Below are 16414 nucleotides of genomic sequence, written 5' to 3'. Positions count from 1 at the left end.
AACAAAGTGGCAACTCCTCATTCATGAGTAAATTGATTGCAACTGTCAAAGCGGAGGTCATATGCGGTCACGTTCTTTAGTATATTGCACCTCATTAGTTATTACAAAAGGTACATTACCTGCTCTGAGGAGCAATTTCTGTTTGCAAAGTTGAAACCGGCAGTGTAACTCTGTAGTAAAAACTGCACAGAAGCGTTTCATTTATATAAATAACATAAGCAACAAAGTTTAGAAAAGATAGTTTTAATATAGTCACATATACCTGCCAGACCAAGGCTGGTTTGACATTTCTGTGTGGCAAAAAGCTCCCAACCACCTGAAAATAGACATTTTTTTTTTCTTTTTAATATACCTCCAACAAGTGCCAGGCTATTACATGTTCTGACTGAAGGGCGGACATACCAAAGGAGCTGCACATGGCAAAAATGCTGGAAAAAATGAGATAGGTGAGGGTGTTATTACTTCTGAGGCTCAGGAATGGGAGGTAGTACTGCATAAATTTAATATGTTTATAAATGGCAAATACATTCCACATTTATGTGATGCTTTTTAATTAAAATGAAGCTGAATTTCTACACTTAAATTACAAAGTTTTATTTCAAATTTCGTAGTTGTGGTATAAAGGTAAAATTATAAAATGGCCAAATGTGTCTGGAATCTCAACAGTATTTATTTACACGGGCAACTAAATTCTGCTAACTTATCCACAATTGTACAGTTAAATCTCAGCACAATATCAACCAGTTCTATGTTCATATATTTGTAAACGTACTATACCTGGAGGGCGGAAAACTAGTGGAAGCACAGCACCAGAATCAGCATGGATGGATGACTGTTAAGACAAGTTGATCATCAAAACATGTATTTTAACTTCGTTTTAAGACTGTCAGTGTCAATTATTTGGATTTGATTGAATGAAAAATCCAAAATTATGCTATCAGGCCAAAAACTTTTCTTCTTTTTTTTTTTGCAGTTGAAACAGGCCTGTGTCGCCTGCATTACTTACAAGGGATATGTTCCATGCGCGTTCATCCTACTTGCAGGAAGAGTAACAGAAATATTGGTACTATGTTATGGTCTAATAAAGACAAGCAATCACTGAGCATCGCATCTGACCTTTTGGCTGAATTTTTCTCCATTTCTTAGTTGGGTGTTGGATTCTTGGATTTCTGCCTGAGTGGAGCAGAATAATCTGTTCACCACCAGTGTCACTGTCCAGTATTGTTTTACTGTTCCTGATACTTACGTCTGATGTGAACAGAAAGGATGGATCCAAAAGATTCACCCATATCTTTAAACGGCTAAATACAGACTGAAATGAAAAATAATGCATGCTAATAAATCCCATAATACATATACTGAAGAAGCTCCACTTGCTAATTTACCTCCCCGTGACTCTTCCAGTACAACAGATTGGTATCCATTCCACCAGTAATATAATTATTTATTGTAAACTCAGTAGACGAGGTTTCCCCATTTCAATTCTCACATTCAAACACAAGTATCTGACATGTTGAGGTCAAGTAGGAACGTCTTCCGTGTCCAGTCACGTGTTATTTGTTCAGGGACGGTCGGAAAGTTGAGAACTCAATGTATCCCATGTTAACGATAAGATTATGTACAGTATACCATTGAACATATTGAACACAAAGTGTCACATTATACGCATACGTGTATTCTGCTCTATATATTCAACTCAAGTTGAAAGATATACAGCTGCATGTTTTCAACGTCATATTCGCATTCAGTGAGCACCTGAAGGCATCTTTTATCGATTTTGTTTCCTTTTTTTAATGACACTTTTTGTGCCGATATACAGCATTGACAAAATTAGTACTTACAAGCGAAAACTGAATACAGTTGTATATAATTAGGAAATACGAGACATATTAATAGTCCAACATATGCCTAGACCAACCGCCCTCTTCTGACATCATCAAAATGGCAGCCAACATTGGAAGACTTCTCAGGACGTCTGTGAGTTTACAACTTTACACAAAATTATATCACGCTGTGTGTTTGCGTTCATTTTACACGTTAATAATGTCACGAGAGATGCGTTTGAAGAAAGCGTGACAATCCCTTTTAGGTTGTGCTGACATGCGGCGTGTCGCACACTGACGTACGTTGAACCTGCAGAGCAACCTGTGACCTCTTCGCGATTTAAGTGTATCGTACATTTAGGTATTCATCTCAAAATATTCACTGTCGTTTTAGCTGTCGGTGTCATACACGTGCACATATAAAATACTGAACAGTCGCTGTGTTATGTACTCCAGGACGAATTGGTTACGAAACTGAAAATAATGGCGCGTGCGTAGGTGTTTGGCATATACGCAACACTTGACCATCAACATAGTCATCCCTTTTTTATTTTCTTTTTTTTTTTTTACGTAAGTTGCCATCTTCATATTATTATTATTATTATTATTATTATTATTATTGCGCGTGATAATATTCCTCTTGAAACTTTTGAACAAATCTAAATGTATTTAAAACTCACATCAAAATGTACCTTTCAAAGTACTATACTTTGCATCCGCACCTGTTCTCACTCTTGCTTTTCTCTATAAAAGAGGCAAAGCATGATTTCTTCAAGTGCATTTTTCACAGTTGAAGTTTACTGTAAAATAGTGTTGGGAAAGTTCATTTTTTATGCAAACTAGTTCAAAATTCAGTTCACAAATTTTAAATTAACTAGTTTAGTTCATATGGTAGCTCACGAGTGCAAATTTTGAACAAAGTTGTTGAACAAAAAATTAACTAATTCATAGTTATTTTTTTATATGTTGCTGCATTTCCACATTGTTGCCACTCATTCAGTCCACACTAGCATTAACCAGCTGCAACTTTCATATTACAATCTCAAAACCTTGGCTGAGGTTGAGGTAGGGGGAAAAAAAAAAACAAACAAAAAAAAAAACTCAGGGGTGTCGATGTCATTTTAACTAAAAATCATGGCTGCCATTTTCCAGGCAAGAGCTGCAGCAGCACGTCGGCAAGGAGGCGCTGCAGTCGAACGAATCGTGTCTGCTTCTGCACTTCAGAGGGCCTGTTTCTCCACCAGTATGTATTAAAGTCACCGGCCGATTTCTGCTGAGACCACTCATCTGAATAATGAGATTTTGCACAGGTTCAGCGCAAAGTACCACGTTCACACTGCGTTTAGTAGGTAATTTGTTCATTCTCTCAGGCTCATGCAGATGGATCCCAGCAGTCACTCAACCGGCGCCTGCTTTTAAAGCCACAGCGGTCCACAATGGCGAATTCAAGGAGATGAGCCTAGCTGACTTCAAGGGCAAATACTTGGTCCTCTTCTTCTACCCACTGGATTTGTGAGTACTGGCGCTACCTCTGTCAAACTTCAGAGCATCCCATGCTTTTACTTACTTGGCCATTCTATTCTGACGACCAACCAGTCTTAGGTCATGACATTTATCTGAGGATGAATTAATACAGGAAAACAAGGTTGCTGAAAAGCTGTTAGTGAAAGTGCTTGAATTTGTATACCTAAAACCTGAATGATCAATTATGTACAATCCTATAAAATGCTGTACTGTATTTGTGTTTGCTTTATTGCAGCACCTTCGTATGCCCAACAGAGATCATCTCGTTCAGCGATAAGGCTAGTGAGTTCCACGACATCAACTGCGAGGTGGTGGGTGTGTCTGTGGACTCTCACTTCACGCACCTGGCGTGGACCAACACTCCTCGCAAGGTATGCACCCTTGTGGAAAAATGTACAATTAAGTTCGGTTACCAACACAAACTATTGTTTACAGCTGGATGACATTTATGTTGTGTTATAAGCATGAATGAGTAATCTGAAACATTTGTGACAAATACATACACACAAAAAGAATCTGAAATTAGCAAATACTTTTTCACTGCACTGTATGTTGAGTGTGATAATTAACTCGCGATGTGTCAGTGTTGTAGTCCATTGCAATGATAGTGTTTATGTTAATATCTGGCAGGCTGGAGGCTTGGGCAGCATTCATATTCCTCTGCTCGCCGACCTCAACAAGCAGATTTCCAGAGACTACGGTGTGCTACTGGAGGAACCAGGAATTGCACTGAGGTACAGGGCTGAATTTTTACTCTGAATTGTTTCATAAATTCAGTAAACTTCACCGAAGAATGCATTTTTTAACGGAATGTCAAGTATACGTGTGACTTTCCTTTTAGGGGTCTGTTCATCATCGATCCAAATGGTGTGGTGAAGCACATGAGCGTAAACGACCTTCCAGTGGGTCGTTCTGTTGAAGAGACCCTTCGCCTTGTGAGGGCTTTCCAGTTTGTGGAGACCCATGGTGAGGTGTGTCCAGCAAGCTGGACCCCCAAGTCGCCAACAGTGAGTGGACAACATTCCAGCCTGCACAAAATCACGGCCATAATTTCCGGACTACAAGCCGCTACTGTTTTGTGACGCTTTGAACCCTGTAGTGAATATGTTATGGTTTACATGGAGACTTGTATTCTGTTTGAACAGTGACGTGTGGTGAGGTTCTTGACAGGTGAGGCTGAACTCCTCTGCAGTGCAGTCGGATATAAAAATATGAACCCCAAATAGAAGATTAACCAATATTTTAATTTTGACCTTAATTGAAACACGAGACCCCCTCCTCCCAAGCTTTTTTTTTTTTTTTTTTTTTATAAATTCCACAATGTTCAACAATGTAATAGCAAGAAAAACAAGAATATTTATAAGGTCAGGTTTCTTGTAGTTCTTTTTAAAATCAGTTTTAAAAATGTTATCAAGTTGCTTTGCCATGATCCGGAAGTTGTTTTTCTACTTCTCCCTCATTTGCTGCAGTGGTGTAGCAGGTGTTACGTCTCAAGGCAAAAATAAAATTGGGCAAACAAAATGCGACCGTAATTTTTTTCCTGACGGGAGATTGCTGTTGCAGTTTGATGGAGACAGCAGCACTGCCTCCTAGTGTATGGAGGAGGGATGGCCTTTCTGGAACTGTGACATTTGTCTTAAAAAAAAAAAAAAAAAAAAAAAATCTGTTGCAGCCTTTTATCTGTGATTTGTAGTCTGGAAATTCTTCTTTTTTTTTTTGTAGAGAAACTGCATTTGAAAGTAAAATATTGTTTATCCTTTGATTTCAGATCAAGCCAACCCCTGAAGGATCTAAAGAGTACTTTGAGAAAGTCAACTGAATGTGAAGTCCATGATCTACCGTTTGTTTTATGCACTGTAACATGGACAGTTCTGCTAATAAAAGCTCAACCATGTGGAAATATAGTAAAATATTTACTTTTTTTTGTCCAATAGAAGTGTAGATCATTCGCATGAAAATAAGAACAGGCAGAAGATCACAACCCCTGTACATAAAGGTTTTATTTCCCCCTTGTCATCAATACCGTTTTGCCTCTATTCCCGACAGAGACGATACTCCCACAACCAAAGAGAATGCAGCAAACTGTCATGCACAGGACGCCATGGTGTGCTTACGCCATCCTCTTATCCAGCTGTTTAAAACAAAACTTTACCCTTCACAAAATGGATGTACTTTGCAGTAAAATCCCACTAAATTGTGTTGTGCGTGGGAGAGAAAACCAGTAGTTTAAATATTATGGCTTTCATAGCAGATATCACTTTTGGAGACACTGCCTCCTAGTGGACGGAGGGATGGCCTTTCAATGTGTGCATGTCTGGAACGAACTATGAATTTTGGTACTTTCATGATTGTTTTCCCCCTCCAATAGAAGTTCAGATCATTCACATTAAGATAACAGGCATAAGCTCATAACCCCTGTACATAAACATGTTTTATTTCCTCTTTTTACAACAATATGCAGGATGAAAATGTCTCAGCAGACATTGGTACACAACATGAGGTGCCAAAATCAACTTAAGTGGGAAAGAACTGACAAATAGGGAACATACTGTATATACACAATATGTAGGGGTAAATGAAGACTTTGAAAGACTGCAGCACTCTGTGTGGTTATGAAGACATCTAAGTGTACTTTTTCTTTGTACAGTATGTGAAAACAAAGCTCATTCCTTTGCACATTCACACTTGGCGTGTATGTTAGGCAACAAAGATGGTGTGCAAGGGAAATGTTTACCAAATGCAGAGCCTTTTTAAAGCTTTAAATAATACAAAATCATGATGTGAGCATAAGCAGACCAGCCTGCCTCCACAATGCATTTGCCATTGTGAAGCTGATTCTACCAGTGAAACAATTTGATCAGTCTGTTTTGGTGAAAACCTCATGCAATTTCAGGCAAGATGAAACAGCGCCACCAGCCCCGCCCCAAGCACCAAACGCAACATACCTTTTGTTTTGAGCTGATTCATTAAAAAAAACGAAGAAAAAAAAAAAACACCCTATTGTAAATCTGTACAACGAAAATACATTTGGGATCTACATCTAAAGGTACATTAAGGTTATATACACTCCCCTCATACATATATTATCTTTACATGTAGACGTAATTCAAACCCAAACATTAAGAAAACAAGACTAAACCTGGGGGAAAGCATCACATCCATTTAAAAGTCTGTTCCTGTACCCCGACTGCGGATCTGTCCCTCATTCGTCTCCACAGTCAACTACAGCATGACTCGAACATTGTAACCGGATGGATCACCGTAACAGGGAAATTAAGAGCCGCCAAAATGGGGAATGACTCAAGTGACAGCATCTTTTTTTTTTTTTGCAGTGGAAGTGAATGGGAACAAAGTACTTGCACTATGCACTAACGTTACTGTGAGTTGACTTCAAGAATACAAAATAGAAATCAAGTCAGAATACGGGCGCAAAGCCAACTCTGTTATTCTGACACAATAGAACAAATAAAGGCTTTCAATATACTTAGGCCTCTTCACTGAAGAGAGCTGCACTATTCCATCCATAAACATGTATGTAAGTCTCCATAAACATGTATGTAAGTCTGGTCTCAGGTGGGACTGGTTTGGAAGAGAAGCCACGTAAGCCTTAAACATTTGCCCCCAATATTTGTATGAAAGCAACTGATAAAAACAGAAATTTTTTTCTTTTTCTTTGATGCCTCATCTGCAGCTTTGCATCTGATCACTTCATGTTGCAGCGTTGAAAATCATTCAGAAAATGGAAAACTACATTGTACAAAGTGAGATTCTCACAATCTCTTTGCAAGAAAGAAAACTAATAAAGGATGTCGTATGCCGGCCGTCTTCCAGGATACACGCAGGCGATTCCGTGACCATGAGTCACCTTGCCGTGATGCTTTAGTCTATTTTCACATTTGTGTATATCTTCCTCACAAAGGCACTTGTTCCCATGTATCCGACTGCACCTGAAGCACACACACAGATTCCAGTCAAATTCCCTGGGATTTCATACTTGCAAAGTTGCACTTATTCCTGACAAAATGCTGGTTTACGTCAATGCTACTGTCAGGGTTGTGTGATGATTATTAATATTTTATTTTTTAAAGAAAAGTTAAAATGTTCAGAATGTTTATTTTACTACATAATTGCATTAGTGTTCTGTGCATGTCTATTAAAAATTGCATTCATTAACACTTTTTTTTTTTTTTTTTTTTTAAAAGGGAAGTCAACCCAAAACGTTTCTTCACATTAATATGTTGTATATACCCATTCTGATGAATACTGCATTTGTGTAATCTGAATTAAGCAGCAAAATCCACCCATTTTTATCCATATTAGGTGGCGGACATTTTGACACTTTTTTTTTTTTTTTTTGTCAAGTGAAAATGACATCACAGTTGCTGGAGCCTCAGACAACAACCAATCGTGGCACACCTGTTTGGTCATGTGACATTCAGAAGCTGAGCTGTGATTGGTCATTACCTAACTGCGATGTCGTTTTCAGTCGAGAAAAAGTTGCAAAATGTCCGCTCCCCCAAACTCAATATTGCATAGAACATAAAGAAAACTTTTGGGTTGACTTTTCTTTTAAAGAACACCAAGAATGACTGACCACACATGATTCCAAGAGCAGTGCTGAACACAGCCATGTAACCGAAGTAGAAGGATGTCTGGAAGAGCCCATACATCCTGAAATACGCCAGAGAACAAAACCATCAGTTTGTGCAAATGAAAAATAAATAAATAAAAATCTACCAAACAAACTCACTTGGTTTTGAAGAAATAGTAGTAAAAAGAGTACATGTAAACATAAACTGCAGTGGATGCCGCTGACAGGAAGCTTGTCCATTGCCTGGAAAGGAGAAATGTCATATTCTGAAATCAAATTAGAACTTATTTTCTTTTGAAATTGCATTCTGAGGCAAGAGACGCTGCTCACCATCTGTAGTCCTCGGCATTGAGCAGGAAGTACGTACACACGATGGTGACGCACACCGTCACAATGCAAAGGATAACCAGCACAAGCATCATGAAGCCGTAGACATAATAGATTTTATAGGCCCAGAACGATGTGAAGATGAAATACCTGATGAGGGAGGAAAAGTCCAATTGTGCAATGAAAATGAGCTTCAAATGTGATCACCTCTCTCGAGATGTCGACTTACATTTCAATAAAGATGGAACCAAACGGAAGGATTCCGCCGAGACACACGATGACGGCTGGCTCCATGAACCTGAGCAAAAAAAAAAAAAAATCATACGTCTTAATGTGAAGTCAAAAAGAAGATACTTATTTCCTTTGGGCAACAGTCATCGCAAATATTAATAAAAACTAAAAGGACATTGCTCCAAGCACACCTACCATTTCTTTTCTGGGATGGGCCTCGGCACAGCATTCACCCTGCATGGGAAGTTTGGCTGGCCGGAAAGATTCCTCCCCAAAATTGTTCCCACCAGGTTTAGCGGCAGGATGACGAAAAAGCAGATGCAACACACAGCAACCTGCATATGGACAGGGACACAAGTTTAACGTGACGTGACGAACAACACTAATACTGCAACAGTAAAATGGGTGCCATGGCTTTTTAACTCATTCACTGGCAGCCATTTTCACTTAAGCAACCCACATCACTCCTAGCTGTTTTACTGGATTTTGACTGATTTTGCAAGATCTACAGAATATTGTGCTCTATTGCTATAAAAAACATGGAACCTAGCAAAAGCAGTATTAGAGTGTCTTCTTTCACCAGGAAGAAAAATATATTTGTATCTGTTTCTGTTCATCAATATTCAATATTATGGTGAAAAACTGACAAAAAGAGCTTGTTGCAACATTGCCCTGGCTGATCTCTTATACTCTGCTGCCACCTGCTGGCCTTTTTTTTTTTTTTTTTAAAGCCACCTCTTGGCTTGTCAAAACCTACATCAAAGCCATGTCAACCAGTTTTTGGGAGAGAAGGAGAAAATATTAAAAGCATTTTTACACATTTTTGGGGATTGAATGAGTTAAAAGGGTTGGAAACAGGTTTATGTAACTAATGTTTCATGGTTATGTGCATACGAGATTAGGGCTGGGAATAAAAAGTCGGTTGGGTTGACCACAAAAATTGGTCAATGCAAAAATACATGCATTGAAGTTATTTTAATCTTTTTAAAAAGCATTGCGGCACCTGGAAGTTGCCAGGAGGCATAGATAGATACTTCTTGGGGTATTTGTGGTCTCTTTAGACTGAAAAGGGAGAAAATTAACATCCCTACATGTCTCGTGTGTAACAAAACAATCTGCGCCAAAATCGTTAAATAAGAGCTTTAATTAATTCATTACCACCGGGCAGACACCTGTAAGATGGCGAATGGCCCTACGTGAATAAGCAACAGTAAGCGGTAAACGTAGAGCAAGACTCTTCCGGTGTTTTTTTTTTTTTTTTTCCCGTAACTCCTCCAAGTAGCTTGCACTACAATTCTGTTTCTATAATTACATACCACAGCTAACAAGTCCAAAGGGAATGTCAGCATCCTTTAACTTGAACACGCCCATTTTTACCATACCGCTCTACCCTATCACAATCCCATCCACATCATAGTATTATTTCCCCTTTTTATAATCCTCTCCATTTTAGATTTGAGAGTACATTGAAACAAGATCATAATTTTTGTGTGATTTTGTCACACTTTGGTGGTGCACCGTGAGATTTTGGTAATTTAAATAAATATGTGCTTGGCTCAATAAAGCTTGTCAAACATTGCATTATGGGGTAGTAGCATTACAAAAGAAGCACAACAAAGATCCACAGTTTTCGTACAATTCTGTTTTAAGCTTTGCACGTAAAAATTGCTAGTTGTTGACCACGACGTTTCCCACACGATGTGGTTTGCATGTCTGTGTAAACCCACCATGGTACCAAACGGGATCGCTCTGGAGGCGTGATAGTAGATTGCAATGAAGTTGATGAAGAAGGCCGTTCCGCACACCATCGCTGGGATCATAAAGGCCCCGATGAACATTTGCTTGATCCATCTTCTTCCTGTATTAGTCAAGAAATCGAAAAACAAATTAGAATCCAATCTCCGACATGCAAATGCCAAGGTCTATTTACCTCCTTGTTTTGCATACAAGCTTCCACCAAAGTAGCCATTAACAGGCGAAGTGGCAGCATACACAAAAATGGCTGTGCTCAGCATCGATCCTCTCCTGCCGAGCAAATTGCACAAGTCTGTTAAGTCCGTGATTGTTTTCATGGAACTGCACTGTGCACTTTACAGTACTGACTTACTCTGTATACAGATCCTCAACCATTGCCACGATAATGACAATGAGAGATACAGAGAAGATCTGGCAGCCAGAACCAATAAGTGAGGAGAAAATCAGCGGATGGCTCGAGGGCCGGAATACATCCCCATGCACCTGCTTCCAGCCGTATTCATCTCCCAGGTCTCGGTCCTATTGGAGGAAACGCAGTATCGTATAAACTCATTTAAAAGCGCGAGTGATTGCCATTCAATTATTTGCGAGCTTACCATGTCGTCCATCTCCTCCTCTTTGCTGTATCTGGCATAATCCTTCCTGAGGGTTCTCATCAAAATCATGGACACCAGACCCACCAAGAATATCACCATCATGAAGGAGTTAAAGATAGAGAACCAGTGTATCTGAGAAGAGGAAAATAGAAGAGGTTAATCATTCAAAGTTGTATTTAAAATGATCACAAAAAAAAAAAAAAACCTGTGGCATAGGGTTGCTCAATTATAAACAAAATATATAATGATAATAATAATCCTGATCCTGCAATGTTTTATTTCGAATATCAACATTATCTTAATACATAAATAAAATGACAATAATCAAGAAAAATAAAAAATCAAAGAAACAATGACATACAATAGAAAAGAAACAATCGTATATTCGAAAAGGAGTGAGAAGAAGTAAAACTTATTTACTCCCACCACTTCTCCTTAAGTAAATGACATAACTTAACTTAATAATAAATAATAATAATAATACAGAATAATAATAATACAACAATAATAATAACAATAATACCTATTATTTTGGCAATAATTGAAATCACAATTATTCAAACAATTATTTTTTTGGTGCAAAACAAGAAAAGCATTTAAAAATATTAAGATCAATTTAAAAAAAAAATAATAATAGAAACACTATAATTATGCACGTTCCTTTTGGACCAAACAGAATTTATAACATTATTTATTTATGTTGGCAAAAACTTGAAGTTGGAGTGCAGCTTGTGGATTGTGCAGTAGCACGATCATTCATTTTTTTTTGGTACAAAACAAGAAAATGTTTACACATTTAAAAATGTTGACACCAATACACTTAACAGTTTGCCAAAGTGTGACAACTTTAACATACAATTGCAAAGCCAATTTTTTATTTATTTATTTTTTTTAATGCAGCTGTTAGCAAAAATGCTAGTAATTGGATATCTGCATCATTTAAGACCAGGGACTTCAAAATATCACGTGGATCGGTACAAACAACCCATCCAACACCTGAGAGGGACAATTACAACAAAAATAAATTAATTTTACTGCACAAAGAAATCAAAAATGTTACCAAAAACAGTTTGTTTGTTTTTTTGTTTTTTTAAATACCTTTTCTAGGGTAAAATGGTTGCCGATTGATTTCATGATTCCTATTGATTTTTCTATTGAGTGTTTAGACACGTGGTCAGTCACATCATGGCAGTGGTATGTTTGTTTATTTTGACATGAACTCAAGCAGACGTTCAAACTCACTCACCCTGTGCTGGAAGAAGGATGGGTCGAGGTACTTGTCAAATCTGTCCTCAAACTTCACATCCGATTTCTTCCATTTCACCTGTACAGTTCATGCATTTAGGGACACTTAAACGTATTGTTTGTCACATGTGTGTACAACAAAATCATGCTAACAAAACCAAGAGGGCCAGCAACAAAATAAAGATTAATTATAGCATACGTTACTCACAGAGTAAGACATTGCAATCTTTGTGTTGGGCACTAGTCGAACTTTGCCTTCACTAGTAAGATTTACATCAACAATTCTGTTGCCATTAAAGCCAATCTCCAGTTTCTTGTATGTCCAAAGGTAGTGATCTTCTCCATTCTCGTCTGCCTCACCAACAATACCTGGAAAGAAAAGGAACTTAATCTTGTATTAGAAATAATCAGTCAAACACTCGGGTCATTTTTGACACGGTCGGTTTACTTTAGGCTAGGGCAAGGCAGCTTTATTTATATAGTACACGTCATACACATTACACAAGGCAACTCAATGTGCAGCATTTGCCAGACAATGCCACACTTAATTTTACAGTGCTCAGGCACATTTACTGCTTAGTTTTTTTTAAATTTGTATTTCCACTCCAGGCTCCTCTGGGGAGAACCCCATCAATTGCTGTTTTTTATTTTATTTTATTTTTTTAAACTGTCTACTGCTGCAAATACTGTCTACAGATTGTTATTAGCATTTTAAATGCAATGAGCGTATTCCCGACTGTTTTGGGATCATAGTTTGTGGTGTAATGATGGTTTGAACTCTTAATAAAGCCGAGAGTTGCCCAAAGGAAGAGACATTTATCCTGACCTTGTACCTTTTCGGGAGAGGAAACGTTTCGAAGGGTTGACGGATAGTAGTTTGTTGCTTGTTCTGTAAACAATGACCTTTGTGAGGAAGGCATTATTGCTTCAGGTTTTTTTTACTACTGGAATTTCAGGAGTGACAGGCTTCAGGAAGCAGCCGTATGCGTATCTGCAGCCTCAAGCTAGTGGGCGGCGACCTCCAGAAAGCATCTCCCACCAGACAGTGGATTGGTCAGAGGGATAAAGAAATGGAGACAAATTTTTGTGCTTTTCCGCTAATTATTGTGATAGAAGAGGCACTGAGTGAGATGTGGAAACATTTTGTTTACATGGCCGGCAGCTACGGCAAGCTGAAAGTTGCAACAAACTACATCTGCAACATTTGAGAATTACTTTGTGACCAGTGAACTTGTGTCCATATCCTTTTAATTGAACTGTAATGGTAGTGGCTCAAACTATTGGAGCGAAGTTCCGGTGAAGTTCGAAAGCGGCGACAAGTTGAGCTTTTTCAATTGAAAGCTTGATCGTACTACTTCATTGTAGAGACATATCTAGGGAGGTCAAAATCCATATTCATTTATGGCGGCTTCGCTCACTGTATATACACACACACAGACAACACAACCAATTGTGCATGCACTCCACCCATTACCTTCTCGAGCAACATAATTACATTAATACTGCACTTTTGTTTGAGCAGCAAAAGGTGTGGCACTCATATAAAAACCATTAACTGTATACAAGAATGGATTCATTGTTTACACTAAATGTCACTAACTAATGATGATATTGAGAAATGGATATATATATATATATATATATATATATATATATATATATATATATATATATATATATATAAGTGCAATTGTTTACAGACTATCCTTTTTTAGTTTTCTGTGTTTTTTTTTTTTAAACTCTGCAAAAATTGTTTTTGGTAATTTTGATTATTTTGGATAATAGTGTTTATTTTTCCCTTTTATAATTCCAATTTTAAATATCCTCAACAAAGAAAAGTTTGTTTTTAAGAGGGAGAAATTGCATTATTATATCATTATATTAGTTATAAAAAAAAAAAAAAGATATGAAAACCACAATATTATTCTTTATCGCAGTATTTTCTGGGGCAATTTATCATTCGGCAAAACTTGTTTCTGTCACAGGCCTAGTTATGCATATTCAATAATTCATCAATTTCACTTTCACTTACCCCAAATGGGTAGATCATCGATGTACATTTGGTACCAGTAGTGATTCTTTATCGCATACACAAAAGAATCCCGTTTGGCTTTGTCCAGTTCAATTTCACAATACGTTGTCTGCATGACTTCATCTACAGAGGAGGAGAAAATGCAGAATTTTGAGGGTTATATTAAAACTGTACTTTGAGAAGCCGTCATAATGACAAAATGGTCCTGGTCCAACTTCAGAGAACCTCTGTACAGTTTTAAACCACTTGTATGTCAAACTCTTATTAACTCTTAGGGTGTTTAAAGTTTTGTTTTGGATTGCAGCAGCCAGCCAGCTGATCAAATCTGAAATGTGATAAAATTGACCGGTAGCAACACAATGTCATGTTTGGTTACGCTGACATATTATAGCGTTGCCGTCTACCATGGATTACGGAGGCTAGTGTAGCAAAATACATAACAAGACTCAAATTCTCAGATGAAATACAGTTAAATACCTTTGAACTTGATGTCAAGGCCGCTGAATTCCAGCTCCACTCCCTGTAGAGCTTCTCCAAGTGTTTCATGGTAATGACTGATGGTTTTCTTTGTGCCCGCACAAAAGGGTAAAGAGAAATACTTGTACGTCTCCTGTCGATTGTGGTAAGGCCCCACTGTGTTCATCCATAATACTACCTCCTCTTTATCTGTGTACTGAAAGGGAAAACAAGGTCTTAGTATGACATCATGTCATCACTTATGTCAATGTCACCATTAGATAACTTCCCATTTCCTGTCCTGCTGTTACAAATGCATATTGGTAAAACCCTCACATACATTTTTTTTTTTTTTTTTACCTGCAGACAACATAATGCAAAGAGCAAAACCTGAGCATGTTAAGATTGACAACTTTCAACTAAACATATAATACGATGGCAACTATGGACCATATATGGAAATATCTCATATGTGACTTATCACTGTTTTAGGGTTCACTTAAAACAATACTGATAATAAAGTCACAGAAATCATCAAAATGATTCGTAAGGGTGCATTTACCCCAGCTATAATGACAGGGTTAACTGCAATTTCAGGGACTCATGCAAAATGTAATACACAATTATGATTAACTGACTAGTTTAGATCAAATAAATTATTGTGAACAATAAAGGCAGCACGAATTTCTATTTAGGCTATTTAAACTACTTATTACCCCCCCACACACACACACTTAACAAGGCAGTGCAGTGCAGGTGACATACCCAAATCAGTCTCATTATTGTGATACGTCTTTAAAACGTCCGAGAGATTCTGATGATGACATCAACACATTGATTGGTCATTGACCTAATTTCCATGTATCCGGATTTATTAATTTTTGACCCTACGCAACATGTGGAAAAGTATCGTAGCCATGCCAAATGTACAAGTATTAAACTAATTGACAACACATTCCTGTTCAGTGGTTTAATTGACATATCTAATCTGCAGGTATGCATGTGATAAGTGAAAATCGTCCAACCGACTAGTGTGAGGCCTGTCACTAGTGTCCACACATATTAGCACAGACGAAGGCGACTTTGTCTTTAACGGATTCCGTATAAGATACTGTAAATAATTTTAGTACAAGGTATATTAAGACGCTTTCTGTGACACGATCTGATGCGTGATTGTTCGCTAGTCAAACTTGTGCACCGCTTCCGCCGGCCGGTGCTCCCAAATAGCTTGAGGAGCTACGAGATCCGTGCTAACAAACCAGCAGGCAAACGTTTGGCCATAAGCACTTAGGCCGATGAGCGTTGACGGGTTAGCCAGCTAATGGTGAGGCTCGTTGTCGTTTCCCTCAGCCAACTATTCAACGATAAATAACACGACGAGTGACACTCATCTCGGCGATCCGAGTGCAGTTGTACTTCAAGGCTAAGCAAAACGTTAGCATGTTGCACACAGCACAAACGTCCATTATTTCACAGGAATCCCCTTTTCAATCGGCCTTACTGTGTGTTCATGTTCATCTGCTTCGACAGGTATTAAGAAGCCAAGTAGAGTGAGGAACGCCGCCGCTGCCACCCTCCACCTGGATGATCCCATTCTTTTCGGTGAAAGTGTGCAGAAAGATCGGGGGAGTTAGCTTTGCGGTGCTATCCCACCTTCTTCCTGGTTGTATGACTGAGGCGATTTTTGGGACGCTCTTCTTCTACGCATATGGCGTAAGTGTTTCACGATTATACATCCATAGCACTTCCGATTGGTTGGAGTGCGCCACGTGATACGGTTCATCCAATCACGCTGGGTAGCGGTGAATGAAACGATGGATAAGGAAACAGTGGC

At 38.3% G+C, this 16414-nt stretch overlaps 3 protein-coding genes across 4 annotated transcripts in view; 1 reads left to right on the top strand and 2 right to left on the bottom strand.

The window, feature by feature from the left end:
• The window catches only part of sfxn4 (sideroflexin 4), a 5968-nt gene extending 3913 nt beyond the window's left edge, over nt 1-2055 (bottom strand). Inside the window, exons 1-8 of one of the 2 annotated variants that reach the window (XM_077495957.1) lie at nt 1386-2055; nt 1247-1312; nt 1117-1173; nt 1007-1033; nt 778-832; nt 403-428; nt 263-316; nt 120-182 (exon numbers count right to left, since the gene is read on the bottom strand). In XM_077495957.1, the coding sequence (XP_077352083.1) occupies nt 120-182; nt 263-316; nt 403-428; nt 778-832; nt 1007-1033; nt 1117-1173; nt 1247-1312; nt 1386-1424 (387 nt within the window). In that variant the 5' untranslated portion in view covers nt 1425-2055. The remainder of the gene's footprint in view (nt 1-119; nt 183-262; nt 317-402; nt 429-777; nt 833-1006; nt 1034-1116; nt 1174-1246; nt 1313-1385) is intronic. The other variant, XM_077495956.1, reaches the window with a different exon arrangement.
• On the top strand, nt 1813-6340 carry prdx3 (peroxiredoxin 3). The gene is made up of 7 exons (XM_077495958.1): nt 1813-1977; nt 2976-3066; nt 3194-3335; nt 3583-3718; nt 3978-4081; nt 4189-4354; nt 5116-6340. Exons 1-7 carry the CDS (start codon nt 1942-1944, stop codon nt 5164-5166), a joined length of 726 nt encoding a protein of 241 aa, XP_077352084.1. The 5' UTR covers nt 1813-1941; the 3' UTR covers nt 5167-6340.
• Nucleotides 5761-16414, bottom strand: tm9sf3 (transmembrane 9 superfamily member 3). The gene is made up of 15 exons (XM_077495952.1): nt 16082-16414; nt 14602-14797; nt 14125-14247; nt 12301-12461; nt 12094-12171; nt 10848-10979; nt 10604-10770; nt 10427-10521; nt 10224-10354; nt 8692-8831; nt 8495-8563; nt 8269-8415; nt 8098-8181; nt 7942-8018; nt 5761-7294 (listed from the first exon to the last, which is right to left on the bottom strand). The coding sequence occupies exons 1-15, from the start codon at nt 16172-16174 to the stop codon at nt 7227-7229; spliced, it is 1761 nt and encodes a 586-aa protein (XP_077352078.1). The 5' UTR covers nt 16175-16414; the 3' UTR covers nt 5761-7226.

This window comes from Festucalex cinctus, chromosome 14 (assembly GCF_051991245.1).
Source record: "Festucalex cinctus isolate MCC-2025b chromosome 14, RoL_Fcin_1.0, whole genome shotgun sequence".
Classification (NCBI taxonomy): Eukaryota; Metazoa; Chordata; class Actinopteri; order Syngnathiformes; family Syngnathidae; genus Festucalex; species Festucalex cinctus.
Note: the sequence above shows the minus strand (reverse complement) of the source record. Positions and strands in the feature narration are given on the sequence as shown.

Bases quoted from the DNA above. Each gene is read 5' to 3' on its own strand.
- tm9sf3 (XM_077495952.1), bottom strand. From the start codon at position 16,174: ATGGGATCATCCAGGTGGAGGGTGGCAGCGGCGGCGTTCCTCACTCTA. The intron at 12,172-12,300 runs GTGAGTAACGTA...TGAACTGTACAG, and splicing joins AGATTGCAATGTCTTACTCT to GTGAAATGGAAGAAATCGGA. The intron at 8,019-8,097 runs GTGAGTTTGTTT...GGCGTATTTCAG, and splicing joins TACTATTTCTTCAAAACCAA to GATGTATGGGCTCTTCCAGA.
- prdx3 (XM_077495958.1), top strand. From the start codon at position 1,942: ATGGCAGCCAACATTGGAAGACTTCTCAGGACGTCT. The intron at 3,336-3,582 runs GTGAGTACTGGC...GCTTTATTGCAG, and splicing joins TTCTTCTACCCACTGGATTT to CACCTTCGTATGCCCAACAG. The intron at 4,082-4,188 runs GTACAGGGCTGA...CTTTCCTTTTAG, and splicing joins GAACCAGGAATTGCACTGAG to GGGTCTGTTCATCATCGATC.